Consider the following 17,853-nt stretch of genomic DNA (forward strand, 5'->3'; position numbering starts at 1 on the left):
ACTATTTTCATGGGACACCAGCTGGTCTTGTTTTATAAGTTTCTCGAAAGCCTGATCTGACACACTGACAAAAATTTTGATCAAAGTTCAGCAAAGGGCGTGAGTTAGCATTATACTCACTTGAATGTTTGAGTTTGGCTTCTGTTTTTGAGGTCGTAGAGTTAAACTGTGTTTCCGAATCCATAAACAACAACAAACGAAAGAAATATCTGAGACGGTTTCAAAAGGAAAAATAATGAGCAGCAATTAGAGGTTGCTGATAACAATTAAGACAGAACCGTCAACTTTCCACTATTTTTACTTGTAATACTGAGTTACAAATCAATAACAATGTGCCGGGGTAATTCAGAGCTTTTCCTTTGAAATTATTGAACGTTTTTCCACAAAAGACAGGAAAAGCGCCAATTTTGACAGAAATGTAAAGCTTGTGTTCTTGAAGTTTACGAGGTGAGAACGCAGTGGTATATCACTGTTGCTTCCTTTTTCATTTCCAAAATGATTTTCGCTTTTTAGGAGCTTATATATAGGTTATAAAAAATAACTCATTCATAATGATAGAGTATTAGGAGCGTTTATTGTTTGAAGCCCCGCCGAAATATGGAAATTTCACTGTTTTCAATACAAAGGAAGGTCTTTAAAGCTCCCTTGGAGACCTTTGTTTATTGTTTGTAGTGTAAAAATAAGCAAAAATGACAAAATTTGGGGGAATTTTAGAGGAGAAATCGACCCGAAGCGTCTAACTGACACAAACTTATCTGACTAACGGAGTAAACGAACTAAGCTGTCGTTTATATCAGAGATTAACTTGTACAAATAGCAAAACCGCACCTTTGATATTCAAATTATATTCCAAAGCCCCCCAAATATTTTAAAGAGTAACTAATTTCACCCAAAACTTAAATATATAAATTCACCTCTGCTCGCAAAATTCAACCCAAAGATATTGAAACAAATTTACTTTTAGTTTTATTTAATATACAAATGGCGTATACCTTTGTAGGATTAAATTAGAAAGTCTGCAAAATTACTATCTGCTTTGAAGGATTTGACAGTTAAGGCTAGTTTGTTCAATAATTCTCAAGATTTGTGACGTAATTGCGACCGGATGTGACGATAGTTTGTACAGAGTTATCAAACAGGATATTGAAATTATCGCTGATGACGTAATGAATTAGTCCCAGAACTAATCAGTACCACGTTTCTGTCCTTTTATGAGTCATTATAATTATAAGCAGGATAACAACCGCAAATACATTGTAAAAATATCAATTGGTTCAATTAGTTAAAGTTTTTGTCATTTTAAAAGTAAGGGTGAAACGACATAACGCCGCTTCCCGGGCTGACCTTTCTTGGCAACCATATCCAGGAACCATATATGGTTCCATAGAGGCCATAGAAAAAGTTCCTTGCATGATCCCGGGTTTTCATCGACACATTTATTAAGTAAAATCTTCTCGAAAATGTCAAAGTTTTTTGACGACCATGTTTTACGAATAGTGTTGTAATCGCGTGTGGACAACAGAGAGGGAAAGGTAAGTTTTCGCGGCGCATCTAATCAGTCAAAGTATTTCAACAAAAGCGGTCAAAGACATAAGACAACAACTAAAAGAATTACCTAAAGTACACCTTTTGCCTCTATTGGAAACACTTTCAGCCATGTTAATTGAAAAAATTTAGCAAGAGCAGCAAAGGAAGGGGCTAAAACTGATTAAAAACAACAGCAACAACACACTTACTTTTTTTTCTAAAAAGAACTGGTTGAAATACATACTTCTGATGAATAATGACTTTAAGATTAGGGAAAATTATTTTATGGCACTGCGTAAAAATTTCCCAGCTTCCCACCAAGTAAACATCACAACAAACCTGCTCCTGAGCGCTGTCAATATTTTTCACCGTGAACAGAAATCGGAAACTTACCTTGAAAACTGAACAAAAATCGAAAACTTACCTTGAAAACTTCTGAACCTGAGTGGAAACCAATGGTATGACGAAGGTGCAAAAAATCACGTCTTATAAATCAATGTATGCTTATTTGCTGATAGCTATTACTGCTTTTTTCTTGCCCTCAAATAGATGTTTCTCCATATAAACCAATAAGAGAACAGAATTAGTGCAGCATCAGTTGCCTCAAAGTTTAACAAAGACTAATGAAACGAAAAATATTTGGATGTACACCAACATTTCACACATAAGTTAATAATGTACTTTCATTATTGAGCCAAATTCAATCAAAACAGGCGGAGCGGCAATGTGCTTTCGCATATAATGTTCCAACACGTCATTTGCCCACAGAAAATATTCAAAGTTTGAAAACAGTTGAAACCGTAAAAATCGTTAAACAGAGATGTATATCTAATAGACTGAGAGCAGGTTAGGCTCTGCGAAATCACAACATAATGCTTACAAGGTCCGCTTCTACTCTTGATGAGTTTTGGTTCTCGTCAGAACAAGTAGAAGAAAACATAAAAATAGACGTTTTACGATTCCCATTTATTCAAGAAAATAAAAAAACTGAATTTGGTTCTACCAAAGCGTGATTTAAACGAAAAATTAACAATTAAAGTAAAAGAAATAAGGTTTGATAATTTCAATGAATCATTTAGATATCCAATCATAGCAGCTCCTTTGGTATTCGCATACTATACCTGATTCGTTATTTCTCGACTCCTTGATCGCAATCGTATAATAAAAGCTATCTCCTCCTATTGTGTGACAATGTTCGACCATTCAAACCAAGCAAACGCGGTCTCTTCACTCATTGGGGGAGACAAAAAAAGATTTGTTCACTCTAAATGGTCGATGCAGATTTATTCGTAAAAAATAATACAACTGTTGACAGTCCACTTTTTATTTGTGGCTCACAATCGCCTCTCCGTAGCAATCAGCATTGTGGCGCTTTTTGATACGACTTAAGTGAACCCATTGAAGGCTATCGATAAGTCTGAGGGCTGCATAGCTCTGTTATCAGCAAAGAGAACTAATCGTTTCGGTGTTCTGCTCACTGTTTCAGATAGTCTACCGAATATTTCTAGGGCCATTGGTATGAAGTGTATGCCCATCTTGCTACATCTCTTATAGTATTGCTCAATAAATTTGCCTTCAGGAAGGCTAAGAGCATAACTAAACGTCCTCGCCACATCTGATATCAGACTGGCTTGCAGAGCGGACGTAATAGCGACGTCTAAAGCGGTGGGTTCTCCTGCAGTAAAACTAGGGGAAATACACGCCTCTTTGTCTCGAAGTTTTTTCCGGTAAACGATACTTCTGCTCGCAAACAGCACAATGATTGGCTGACATGTATGCTGCCATTATGGTGTCTCTTACTATATCTTGACACAAGATGATGTCGCTTCGACCATGAGATGAAATAGCACGATCCCATAAAAAACCAGAAACCCTGTTTTACAATATGGGCATTTCTTTTCTGAGTCAAACAGTGCAACTACTGAACTGAATGTCAGAACAGCTCAGAATTAGTTAGGAATTTTCTTTCAGAGTCATATAGAGGAACTCTTTACAGAAATTTTAGAGTAGCTCAGCATTAGTTGGGGCAAAGATGTAGACCAAGGGCAGGGAGAAGTGGGGCCGTCAATTAGGCTCCTGATTGATTTAGGGACCTAAATATAAGTCCGTGGCGTTGGTACTTTTGTCAAAAAGGATGCTTAGAGCTGTAGTTTTAAAGTTCTCCTGATTTTTTCTTGAATCAACTGAGAAGTAGCCAAACTGTTAAGCTTGTTAACTGATTCAGTGTAACTGCTCTCGTCTGTTGGGTGCACTCCAGAGATTCGTTCAACTGAATTTGCTGAGTGGGATAGGGAGCCGACATATGCAGCCTTGAATCGGTCTAAAGTCCGCCTTATTTCAGCTCCTGTATTGGTAAGTGAAAGGCATGCCACGTCTTATGATATACTGCTGATTACGGAGCACAGTATATTATCCAAAGTCGTTACTTTAAGGGGATCGAGTTGCTGAAACATTTTGTTGCTCCTAGGGCACGAAGTGCGGCAGCATAGTTAGTTTGGGTGCCCGAGACAGCTACGCAAAACTCTCAGTGCACACTGAGGATCATTCAATTGGTCAAGAATTTCTAATAACTTATCAAGTATATTCTCCCATTTATGTACAAAGAAGCAACAAAACTGGTGATCCAATTGCTGCTCCTAATACTGCGATTGGTTATGGGCCGTTTTTTATCCGGATATCAACTGCTTCCAACTACGTGGTGGACCACAACTCGCAGTTGTCCCTTGTGATTTCTAGAGCACACTTCTTTCCACGTTCTGACAGAAGTTCTTGTGCTTCGCCAGGCCTTTCTTGAGTTTCTGCTATGAATACATCGCCTAGGTGAAAACAGTGCTGAATAAAGTTTGGCAACTTTTGATCAAGATCTTCAGTGGTACGCCAAATAGCCTATAATAACAAAATTGGCCTCAAGAGATCTACCAGTTGGACTCCCGGTTGACTTTGAAGGTAAATTGCAATGACAAAATCCTGTTGTGAGAGTAGTCTATGTTGAGAGTAGCATTAAAAAACCAAAAAACCTAAGAGAGTGCAAATTTTTGAGCTTCATTCAAAAGGCTTCTCTTAACGTAAATCAAAACCATTTTTGAAGTCAATTTGAAGTAGCCCCTTCATTTAAAGTAGTTAATAGCTTTTGGATGATTTGTTCTGTTGCATCTACAATGTTTGCAGATCCATTTAACATCAACGCCAAGTTGACTTGAGCAAAACAGTTCATCAGCCTCCGAATTGGCTTCTTGTGCAACGCATATGGCAATAGGACCCCGCAGTTTTCTACGGCGATCGGGCGGACACATGATTTGGCCTTTTCTGCGCGCGTAACCGAAACAGAGCAGACTGAGGAAGCAATTTAACTGGGGAGTTGCCCTCTGAGAGCTACTTTCATTAGTTTTGTGAGGCTCGAAATAGAATTTCTGGTCTGGTCGTGGACGGCGCATGTAAAAGCATTCAGAAAGATCTCGCAATAGGTTTTTGAGTGACTAGCTGCTGTGAATTTGGAAAAAAATTTGAATTGACTTAACACACAAGCTTCCTCGAATCAGTATGCGTGCGTACTGTAATCATCTATTGCGATCAGTTGAACTTCTTCTGATGGATTCCAGTTCTTCATCTCTTTCATTATTTCTTTATTATCATTGGCCACCTCATTTTTTGACAAAAGTTTTACTGCACGCCCAAATTCTCTCTGAAGGCAGAGATATTCCGAGCGAGCTGCAAACGTCTGCATCGGATCCTTACTGGTTTTCCTCGCCTATTTCATCAAGACCGCTTCTAACTGTAGCCCAGATAGTTTTTTGCAAGTTGTTTTCTTGCATCAACATTGTTTTTGATATTTGTGGCAGGGACCAGTCCGTAATGAGAAATGTTCTCAGCTGCTGATAATCAACAACTGAACCTAGAATAGGCCCAAACTGAATTAGAGCAAACGCACTCGACAACACTTGGGCCCCAGTCTACATATTCGACGTGTGTTTTGTTTGATTGATGGTCGAGAAAAAGTACTTTATGTATGTTCTCTTTTTTAGTAGTATTTTTAGTAGAGTTATATCTATGACATCCCAAAAACGTGATGAAAATCATAATCAATAAGATTCTGTATTTGTTGTGTCAGACTTGAGGAAACGTCGGTCTCATTTGTGATTTTTGGACTGTGGTTATTCTGCGTTTTTCCCCCTATTTCATTAACCTTTCGATTTTTCCCTGGCTTCTCATGTTCTACAAAAATCTTTTATTCAATTATCCTGATTTGCAAAATCCAAATTAAACAAAAACTGACAAAATGACAGAAACCTCAGGATAAAATCTAGGGGAGAAAATGGCCAGGTCTCTTAAAAAAGAGCTTTGGCTCCGATATCTCTACTTCTACTGCTCTTCTTAAGCCAGCAGTTCCACTCCTACACAAATATCTAGACGTTGTAAAAAAAGATACAATGCTGGACACAAAAACACTTAGAATAAATTTAATTTGATCATGTTTCTCTTCTTCAAATTCAATAAAAAATTCTCTTGATGCTGGTTCATTGACTCTATCATTAGCTTAACCACACACGTGTCCTTTGAATTGTCTTCGATAACCAGGAAGACAAATTCTAAAAAAGTTGAAAAGAGTAAACGCTTAAACTGATTTTGTGATATCAATGACAAAGACGGAAAAAAATAATTTTCGTCGTAGTCAAAAAGCGTCATAATAATAATTATCATAATTCTCTTAGGAAATGAGAGGAAAATTTTTCAGAGTTCATCTTGTCGCAATTCTCGAAACTCAAAAAACTAACACTTTCAAAAATTTGACTGTGCCAGCTGTCTGTAAAACATAGTTACTATTGCAAACATCGAGTGGAGAAAAAAATTGATTAAAATGATATTTGACCTCCTATATGACTTTGTTTTCAAATTGAAATTAAAAAAAGATTTTAGTTTCAAGGAAGTTTTCAATCGGGTTTCCATTGCCTGGCAGAATCCGGAAATTAAGCATTTCTGCGTAAGTCGCAGAGCTTGAAAGCCCCTTGTATACAGTTTTCGCGAGAGTAATAATATATCATGCATTTCGTGATACATTGATGGCGTAAGTAAAATTAGTTTTTTATTTAAATTATCAACATGCTTGTAATTTAGTTCTAACGGTGTCATGGTCCACTTAGTTACCTTTCTCTGAACATTCTCAATCAGTTTAAGTTCAACTTAATTAAGTTTCCACTCAATTGAGGAATGTGACACAATTGGTACAATGTAGCTATAGTTAATTTTGAGACTCCTGTTTGCACAAGAAACGATGTTTCGTTTAAAACGGAAAAGTGCATCTTTCTATATAGCAATCGATCTATATAGCAGTCAAAAAATCAGCAAGTATACAACTCTTGATCAATGTATCAGCATTTTAGCCAAGAAATCCATTATCTTTTTTCTCCAAACTCCGTAAATGCCGTCTAGATAATGCAAACTAAGCAAACTTTACAAACTATGCCTTCGATGTTCACCCACTTTGATCGTGAAGCGTTGTTCATAGCATTTGTACTGTGTCTTTCTTGTGAAAAAACCTAAACAAACGTAATGAAATACTTTTAGTGTAACCATCGCAGTTCCTTTCTCCATGTTGAAATTTTTTGACGTGAAATGGTAGGATGTCGAAAATGGTAGGATGTCTAAAAGTTCTATAGATCTAGCCATTCTAGTTTTGAGGTAGTGTGATAAATTAACTCATATATTTGTCATGAAACCAACGTTAACCAAAAAGAATCTATAATCAATGCACATTGAGGTTTTATTTTTCATTGTTGAGACTTCAACTACATCCATTGCACAAGTTATTTTTGTTTTTTTTCAAGACGATCAAATTGACACAAATAAACATTCAATTTGAAGAGTAAAATTATAAAATAGTAAAACACTAATTCAAACATGACGTTTGAAAGTGTTTTGAATTAATCAAAAAGAATGAGTTGATTTTGCAAGCGGCTCAAAATGCTACAAAAAGCACGAAAATTCAACGACAGATTTTAAACTATTCTGTTTCATCCTCGCTAGTGCTTCATAAGCCTTCATTAAATTTAATATAGCATTTTACTAAGTGCGCAAAATATATGCGCACTATTCTGTGGGTGGGTTGGGAGGGCGAAACAGAATAAATCCAATGTTTTTCATGGAACAAAGGTTTCCTTTTTTTAAAAAAACAACACACAGAGTTTATTTAAAGCCAAAAATTCATGTTTGGGATTTATTATGCCCGCCACCGCCACCCCAGCTGAGTGGGAATATTACTTTTACGCACCCCAAGGAGCAAGTACAAAATTTTACACATTAACGTGCTATATAACAACGCATGAATTGTAATTGGCATAAAAACCCGGGGGTGGAGAAACAGAACAGATCACAATTTTGTAGTTCTTTGGAAACAAAAACGAAAAACCTTTACAAGTATCGATCAAATATAGGCCGCAATGCAAAATGGAATCGTTTGATGGCAATTAAAGAAATGTGTCAATTCACCAGATCATACTAAAATAGGTCTTTTTTTCTTTCGCATTAGAATGAGAAATTTAGCTAAGTTTTTGTTTCTCATAAAATGCTGTATACAAAAAAAGATTACATTACAGGCTAAGAAAATTACAAAACTTATCTTTGTTTAAGAAACGAAATCTGTCCTAATTGTTCTGAGAAGTTTTTCAACGCGAACATGAAATCATTTTTCATAATGTCAACATCGTAACGATAACAAGATGTTGCTAGATGGCACGATTAAAAGTTTTGGAAAGGAGTCTAAGTTCACAGTAGCGCATATCTTAAAAACTTTGCGAGGTTGTGGTTTTAGAAGCAAACATTAACTGTACTCCATTAAAATCATTTAGGGAATCAGTTTCTGAGTCTGTTTGAAGTTTTCAAAGGGTTAACTCTTTGAAAACTTCAAACAGAATCAGCGGATGTGTTATAAATACGATGTTGACATTATGAAAAAATGATTTCATGGTCGCGTTGAAAAACTTCTCAGAACAATTAAGACAAGTTTGGTTTCTAAAACATAGATTCGTTTTGTAATTTTCTTAGCCTGTAATGTAATTTTTTTTGTATACAGCACTTTATGGGAAACGAAAACTTAGCACAGTTTCTCATTCCAATGAGAAAGAAAAGAAGATCAATATTAGTATGATCTGATGAATTGACTCATTCATTTAATTGCCATGAAACGATTCTATTTGTTTGCATTGTTGCCAATAATTGATCGATCCTTGTTAAGGTTTTTAGTTTTTGTTTCCTAAGAACTTTAAACTGGGAAGAGTTCTCAGGGGAAGGAAGTTTAGCCTCAATGAAACATTTTTAATGAGCTGAACAGATTTTGAAAATTGAGTTTCTGTTTTTCAGAACAACATAGCTGAAATATAAGTAGTTATTATTAGACAGTATTAGTCGGTAAAAACATGTTGCAATTTCAACCACCATTAAACAATGAGGAGGATCCTTATGACGGAAGAGCGTAGACAGAAAAGGAGATTTTCTGTTTGCTGAGCAAATTGTACCAAGTGTTTCTACTAGAATTGCGCTCTCCAAGGCAGGATTTCCAAGTTTAGAAGTTATGGAAGGTGTCAATGAAATTCACTCAGCAGCCAACAGCAAATTAGGCCGGATTGATTTCCCAAATTCAATTCTTGCATTGGAACATGTTATTCTGTTTGGTAACGTACGGAAAAAAAAACATAACACGACACGACCTGAATTTCAATCTAAAGATTTGAATTAAATTATGACGCAAGATTTAATCCAAAAAAGCAACATCAGACTAAGACAGTCGACAAAGTCTTTGACTCTATGCGCAAAAACCAACAGAAAAAGCTTTTAAAAATCAGAAAGTTTCTTTTACCAAGATTAAAATTTAGTATTTTAAGAATCCCCAACAAATTTGAAACAACAACTATTGAAAACATTGAGTATATGCGTCCTTAGAATGAGTACATAATAAAACAACCTTGTCGGAATTAATGACAGACAAAGCAAAAAGATGCAAAAACCTGCAGAAAATGGCAAAAGTCATAAACTTCCAAAACCAGTAGCGCCAAACTAATTGAACCTCAGAAATGAATAGCAAAAACCCTAACCACAGCATATCAAAAAACTTAAAACGCGATAATACTTTTTAGCAGTTCTAATTGCTCAATTAACTGCTGCGTGAAATTAACTGCAAATGAAGGGTTTGGAATTCAGTCAGGATTCCATCAAAAATTTAATTGAAGAGAGCGATAGCCAACGGAAACTTTACTAAAAAGACAGCCCATCTGAGACTGGACTTCTTGCAGGGGCAAATTTACAGTGCCCTACAACTGCTTTTTGGCTATTATTCAACGGAACACTCTTCAGAAACAAGGAATCAATCTTAACAAGGACAATCAAGTGGAACAGCGTTACGTGACCAAAATCACAAAGAGTTGAAAACAAGAATACGTAAAAATGGCAGCGATTCAGATGCCAAACAAAGTGTGGTAAAAACAGGACAAAAAAGACCTGTGACGAAAACTGCCTCAAAGTAAAAGTAGATTTCAAAGAACGACGCATTCCCCGGGGACTCAATCATTTGTGCAATGTGTATGGGACACCTTTTTTAAAATTTTGAGAGCATATGTTTGGTGTTACGGGCTATGTTTATGCAGGTAGAAATCAAAAATGATGACCAGCATTCAAGTCGCTTCCTGTGGACAAATAAGAGCAGATGTTCCATTACACTTGCCTCGTTTCCGGCTGTATACTCTGTCAGCAGATATTTTTACACGGACGACTTTATTCAGATGCTCTCTTCAGCAGAAGATGCTTCAAAGACAGCACAGATCTCAAGTACCAAAAAAGATAGTTTGAACCACACAAAATTTCGCAACGATGTTGTTGCTGGGGGAAAACTTATGACAGGCAGGCATAATTACTATCGTTGCAAAGACACGTTGGATAGTACGTCAAAAACTCTTCAGGTAAACTGGTGTTTGCAAAACCTAACTTAAATAACTTTGACCACAACAACACAAAATGAAGCTTCTGTCTATGGCCTCCAATGGTATCCAATGGGATCATATTGCAGTAGCCAAATCAGAAACGCACTTCTGAAAGTGGCCAAGTGGCCAAGCACATTCAGTGATGATTCACTTTAAGCTGTAGCAGAATACAAGAGTTTATACGCAAACAAATTACGCAAACCGGTCAAAATTCACTGAATATATTATCATTAAGTCAAGGATTGCGTAAAAAGACATAAAATCTATCCCTGTGAAATTGGGAGGCTGGTTTCAACTCAGGGGCAAGTTGAAATGGCGTAATTCTGTGAGAGCGAGAAGACTTTCTGGTGAGAGGATAAAAGTATTTGAACTGACGCCATGGACGGATCAAGTCCGGGTTAGGACGCATGTTGCAACCCGTTTAACAAAAATTGCAGAAAAATCAGAAGACGACTCGCGGTACATTCCGGTATAAATTATTCTAGCTAATCAGGGAACGAGACGATTGAAACTATCAGACATTCAAGCAATTTGCCGGCGTCTTGAATGAAAGAGGACAAGGCAAATTTGCAGTGGAGTCAAAACACAGATGTACGCCGCTCGAGTTGAAAACAAGCCTGCTCAGGAACCATGTTACTAAGTAAACTAAAGCGTGAGAATATTAACCAATCAGATTCAGAAATTAAAAACACGCATAGAAATGCGTCCAATTTACGTACAGAGCTTGGAAAAAGTTCGTTTACATAAATTTGAATAATCATTATCATAAGACCTATCAAATAAGACAAAATTCGGACAAAATTTTTATTCGGGTTTTCGGATTCATCGAAGTGATTTGTTACCAAAGAAAAAACAATACTGGCCAAATAAGCATCAAACATTGCCGTCTAAAAACCACTTGTTGCTATGATTGTGGCCATACTAAGACGTTGTAAAAAAGCTTATACGTTGACTTATGTGTTGCCATATAGAAACGATTTAAGGTACGAAAGAGTGTTTGTTTTCCTTCACCTTTAAATTGGTGCCACGAGGGATTCGAGCCAGCTTTGAGCCCCTGGGTTCTGAGTTAAAAAGGTTACAAAGCGGTTAAAAAAGGGTAACATATCTCACTTCCATTTCTTCTATTTGCTTGCTCAGAAATTTAACTTTTGATGCCTTCACTGTTTGATAACTTACTATCGTTCTTCTGCAAGGAGAAACCGACAAAAACTCGTAGAAAAGCCCAAAAGTACGACCAATCTGGATTAAAACTAATCTTTCCCATCTTTTCTATTTCTCATAGTAAATTCATAATTTGTAGTAAAATTAACATACGAGAATAGATGGTTATCTTGTAGGAATCTGGCAGATTCTTACAAGATGATGCATCTTCTGCACAAAGTTTCTGGCACATTCCTACAAGTTAACCCTTTTTCTGCCAGATTCCTAAAATACAACCATTTTTCTGCCACATTCCTAGAAGATAACCATTTTTCTCTCATATTCCAGCAAGATACCCCTTTTCCAGGCAGGGTTCTACAAGGATTAGGTACAATATAACCAATTCTGCGTCTGGGTCTTACAAGACTACTAATTTATGTCAGGATAACATAAGATAACATTTTTTTGTATGACTCGTGTAGTTTAAAAACTTTTCCGGGAGTTTCTTCGAAACTTACTCTTCTCTGAGAATTCTCTTATGTTAGTATACTGTGCAACAACAAAACGCTGAATGAGCTTGCAATGTATTCTCGCATAAATTAGACGAAAAATTTGAAAAACTGATGAAATAAGGAAATGCATTTGTTGTAATTTTTATATTCCATTGAGGCACAATTAGTATGTCATGTGCTCTCCGTGAAATATAAACAAAAAATTTTTTGGAAAAGTAACTCAGTAAACCACCATATGTTGCAGCTTTTTTTCAAGCGCTGTTAATTAATATTCAAAATTTCTCGTGCTCTTTTATAAGATCGATAAGACAACAGTACTGGAAAAAATTTCCTGAGAAACATTTTGAGCAGAATAGATATTATTAACCAATTGAATTGCAGCTCAAACTGAACAATTTTTTTCGCTTTTTATCAGAATCTTGCAAGATAACTATTTTTCTACCAGAGTCTTGGAAGATGGCCATTCTTCTGCCGGGCTCTGCCAGATTACACGTTTTGGAGCAGAGTCTTGCAATATCATTTTCTTCTAATTTTTAAAGATAATTATCTATCTGTCAGAATCTGACAAATTCCCGCAAGATAACCATCCGGTCTCGACTAGGGATCTTTAAACGGCAAGCAAGTTCCACCCCAATTACTGGTATTTAGAAGAGTGGGTATTTTGGCTGTTAACTTTTTGTGACCGGTCACCATTAATCCTCTACAAATAATTTGTTTTGGAAAAAAACATCGAATTTGAATTTTTTGAAATTTTAGGAGATTGAGAAAAAAATTGGTCTGCTATGGAGGGTGTAACAAAAATTAACCTCAGTTATGAAAAAAATAACAGAATATAGTGCCAAATTGTTTAATGTTGAAAATTTTTGGTCAATTTTGATGCATTTCTAAAAAATTTAGAAAATCCATACCGAATATTGATAAATCGTATTTTCGAGCCTAAAACGGTTCAGTTTACTGGATTGCCATTCCGTATTCGAGAACTTTTAAAAAATTGACCAAACTTGAAAAAAAAATGGACAAAAGTGTAAGTTTTTGACAAATTTGTCAAGATTATTTTTTTCCAAAGTAAAGGTTTGTTAAATGATGGAAACTGAATACAGAAAAGGTGTGAAAAAAATCACAACCTCCGGCCGGCCTATAAAAAGCATTGTCATGTTTTTTTCACGTTGCTAGATTCAATTTCGTACCGTCCACGTCTTATTCCTCCTTGAACTTTTCAAATCTCCGTGTTCCGTTTATATTAGAATAATGTGGCTCTCCCAAAATTTTGGTTTTCATTTTTGTTTCATTTTTGTATCGTTTTTTTTGCGTTCAACGTCGCTTCATTTATCCTCTTGTTTTATTCCTCCGATGTTGTATGTTGTCATGTGTGATGAAGTATATCTGTTTCTGATTCAGTATGTTGATTCTGCTAGTATGCTGGTTTGTTGTTTTGATCTTGTAGATTTCTAGGGTTTGACATAATTGACTCACGAGTTACAGCTGGACTGTTTCCTGACTTTTCAACACCTCTTATTTACTGGCTTTCCTGCTGTAGTATATCAACATTTGCTGCTGTTTGTTTGTGTATCGGTATGATTATTAGTTGGTTTTGTCTTGTTGCCTTCTAGGGTGTGACTTAATTTCATTCTGGAAATACGGCTATATTGTTCCTTCACTTTTCCAGCTGTCATAGTCTACAAAAACACTTTGATTTTTATTTGACTTTTGCTGTAGTTTGCTTAACATTGTTAGTATGCTGATCGGTTGTTTAGGTTTGAACATTGCTAGGGTATGAATTAAGTTTATTCTGGAGTTACGGCTAGTAAGTTTCTTGCTCTTTTCATACTTTTAGTTCACTACTGCTTTGCCATAAATTAGTTTGTTATTGTATACTAAGCCCCACAAGGATTTGTTTTAGCTTGTCTTGCAGTAGCTTCTCTTCTTCTTCCTAGGGTGCGACTTCTGGAGTTACGGCTATTTTGTTTGGTTCAGTTTGTTGCAGTGGTCTGCTAGCATAGTACTTTCATATCTTTCCGCTCGTTCCTTGTTTGTTTCTTGTCCGTTCCCTCCCTTCTTCCCGTTTCGCTGTGCACTAGTCGTTCGTTGTTTCCGCTCTTCGTTTTCACGACGCGTCGTGCGCCCTTCGCCTGATATTTCCGTTCCGTCCGTTTCCTTTCCCGTTTCCTCGTGCATCGTTCGCTGAGCGTTTCCGTCCCGCCGCTTCTCTTACATGCATTTCCGCCCGGTCCGTTACATTTATCGATTCTTTGTGGGCCGTTCGCTTGTCTTTTACGCCTCGTTCGTCTTGTTTCCTGTTTCGTCGCGCTTCACCCACGCTGCCCTCACTCGTCGGTCGACTGTCTTCCTGTTCAGTATCACGTTGCTTAAAAGCACGTAACACGCTCTCTCCGCTTTGTTACTCACTTTCTCGGAGTACTGGGCTGCTCGGTATTCATGATCTTCCGTTTGGCCGGCTTGATTGTCAATTCGTCGTCATTTGGGTTTGGTTTAACCCCCATTCAACGTGTTCGTGTGGAAGTTACTAAACATTAACAAATTAGCCATTTCAAGATCATGGCCGAACAGCAAGTGAAATTAAAAAGCTCTATAATGCAATATCCAATCTAGAATCCGACTATTTGACTTGGCCAGTAAAACAAAGAACCCCGATTCAATCTATCCTGTCCTTGAGCAATGGTTGGATGATGTAATGAAGAACAATGATAAACTCTTGCTTCTTATTTTTCTCTGGCTAGATGCTATTTGACTGTTGCTGACCGATACACCGTTTGCGATGGCGTTAATCCTCAAGGCCTGACTAAGCGAAGTTCGCCCCTCACTACGTCGAAAATGGCTAGCCAGCATAAAATTAACTTTCCCATGGCAAAACTTAAAAGCGAAGAGGCTAAAAAAATAGGCACCACCTGCAATGCGCCTTGCTAAGCAAAAACACGACATTGCCATGCGGAAGAAGAGGTTAGAGGAGCACCGCCGCCAGCGTGTTGCCGCAGCTAAATCAGATCAGGCCGAATTCATGGATAATCGTTCTTTGTTTCACTCAAGTGAACTAGATTTACTTAAAGATAGGTGATCAGATAGAAGTCAGAAACTTTTTCAGGATTGGGAAAATTTGTTTCCACCCTGTTATTCATTGACTGCTGCAAGTGAGTTAACTTTCTCTAGTACTGTTCAGCAACCGCTGATCATCGCGTTCAGACAATGCCCTTAGCAACCCTCCAGAAAACTCAAATAATATTGCCGGTTAGTGAAATCACTTTGAAATGCTATCACAGCACACACGGCTCGGAATTGCAATTTCTATCGCTCAGCAAGAGTATATTCGGCATTGTATTGGAAATACATCAATGCTCAACTGCAACAATCCGTCAGTGATCGAAGGATCGAGCAGGCACATAATTTCTCAGGCAGTGGTGAGGTGAACCCAGTGAACCAAGTACACGCCGACGTACAAAAATGTTGCATTCCCACCAATTCAGCCATTTATGCAACTCCCCAGCCACCGACACCTGTTATGGCACCATCAAATTCTTGTATAATTGTACTTGATTTTTCAACAAAAACCGAAGGCAAGTCAAATCACGGATCAATCCGCCGTAAGCTTTGGACCAAAAAACTCTAGTATGTCTGGTCAGCTGCATCTGCCCAACCCTCCTTTTGCACAACAACAGAATCCACCCTCAATTTAACATTCAATACGAAACACAACTCCCTATTACCCATCCCCGGCATATTGTTCCTCTACTTCCAGACCCACTCGTAAACCTAACACCCTTAACCTCACCTAAGCAATTATTCAATCCTCAGCCTCCCTTGATTCCGTCGTCTATTCAAGCGAGCGCAATAGCGTACTTACCCGTCCCCGACAATCCACAGCAAAACACTGTTCATTCGCTGCAAGCTCGCCTATTACCGTGTCCCACCTCATCAAAACATCCCCTTAACTGCAACAATGATTTAAATTTGTGGCGGTTTTCGCAGAACCCCCCCCCCCCAACATGAATCAGGCGACAAATTTTGCAGCCTTTTTCAACCGACCCTACCCAAAAGCACTGTAAACCCCGCCATCAGTCATAAAATTTCGCAGTCAACTCCACCGCAAATGTTATTAGCAAACACGCTGCAACCTGTAGTATTCCCGTTAATCCCATCAGTACAACAACTAACATCGAGCCACATTTTGTCACGCGAGTTATACATCCAACATAAGGGCATACATCTCCAATACCGATGTGTTGGGGTGGCCAACCATATCCTACGCCTCCCGCACCGGCAGCTGAAAGTTGAAGCCTGATCAAGGCATTGGCTGACGCCATATGCAGTAAGAGGAAAGACCCGCTACCCAAAAAGAAGTCCGAATAAAATGGGGATCCCCTACAGTGGCATCAGTGGTCTGGTCAGCTTAAAAGCGCAATTGACTCTCAGTCTCCTACTGATGACGTTAAACTGACAAACTTAAGACCCTCGTAACTGGTAAAGCCAAAACAGCTTAAGCTGAATTCACTTACTGCGGTGCAATGTACAAAGACGAACTGAGGACCTTAGAACGTTACTTTGGCCAACCACAGGCGGTCTTAAGTTCCCATTTTGACAAACTCAGCAGCACTCCCCCATTGACGATGCACAATTGCAATAACATTATTAGCTATCCAAAGTGTATTCTAAGTCTTGTCGGGGTCTTTAAATAGCTCTCATACAAATCGGATTTAAAGAGCTGCGCTTATCGACACTGCCGTACGAAAGCTACCACCCAATATGAAGGAGTTATAATCACTCTGTATAGTCAAAAATAATTTGGTGAAGCCTACTCTGCTGGATTTTATCGACTGGTTAAAGGAGAATGCAGAAGCGCACATTTTAATGAAGAACACCGCAACTAAAACTAAGACTGAGGATACGATCAACGCAGTAACCAAGACAAAAGTTGCATCAGAGGCATTTGCTGCAAATAGTCAACAAAAAGGTCTTCAGAAGCCGCAACAGAATGCTCCGACATCTGTCCCAATCTGCATTGTATGCAAAGGCGTTAATCGGCTGTGGGAGTGTCGTGTATTTAGGTAAAAGACTCCCACGCAGAGAGCCAAGGTTGTGGCTGAAGCAAAGCTGTTTCTCTTGTTTGCGTGATAAACACACGTTTTGGCAATGCCAAGTCCCCGTAAATATCGGAAAGATGGCTGCAACAGCTCCCATAATACCTTACTTCATGGAGCTGAAAAGGTTTTTCAAGCTAAACCCTCAATTAACAACATTAATAATTCAAAGTCAAATGTAGGTAGTAGTAAACCATCCACCGGTAAATAGCAACCACACAAAACGACCACTTTGTTTTCTGTCAGGGATGTCAAAGGCTTCCTTCAGGTGACAGAGTTGCAACTAACTAATTCTTCTGAAACTAATACCACAGCGTTGGTTTTATGCGATACCGCTCGCAGTAACCCTTGGGTCTCCAATAGTCTCGAAGCTAGACTCGGTTTGCAAGGTACCGCATTATAATTGACCTTCAAGGGTTAAATAAAGACGAATTAATTAACACAAAAGCGGTCCAATTGATTGTAAGACCTCATAAAGATCAAGACTTCGAAGCACACTGTGCGTTCCTATGGAGGGAAACATTAAACGTAGGTTCCGCTATCATTGACGTTAATTCCATGCAAGAAACCCAACCACATCTGGCCGTCCTTGATCCAGTCAAATATAGCTATGGACAC

At 37.9% G+C, this 17,853-nt stretch overlaps 2 protein-coding genes across 5 annotated transcripts in view; one reads left to right on the top strand and one right to left on the bottom strand.

Moving 5' to 3' along the window:
- Positions 1-980, bottom strand: part of LOC142342896 (uncharacterized) — an 81,382-nt gene extending 80,402 nt beyond the window's left edge. Inside the window, exon 1 of the mRNA XM_075394551.1 lies at positions 121-980. Within this exon, the coding sequence (XP_075250666.1) occupies positions 121-184 (64 nt within the window). The 5' untranslated portion in view covers positions 185-980. The remainder of the gene's footprint in view (positions 1-120) is intronic.
- LOC142342898 (arrestin red cell-like) overlaps positions 1-17,853 on the top strand; it is a 553,550-nt gene that overhangs the window by 300,038 nt on the left and 235,659 nt on the right. The window lies entirely within an intron of this gene.

Source organism: Convolutriloba macropyga, chromosome 7, assembly GCF_964194025.1.
Source record: "Convolutriloba macropyga chromosome 7, txConMacr16.3, whole genome shotgun sequence".
NCBI lineage: Eukaryota > Metazoa > Xenacoelomorpha > Acoela > Convolutidae > Convolutriloba > Convolutriloba macropyga.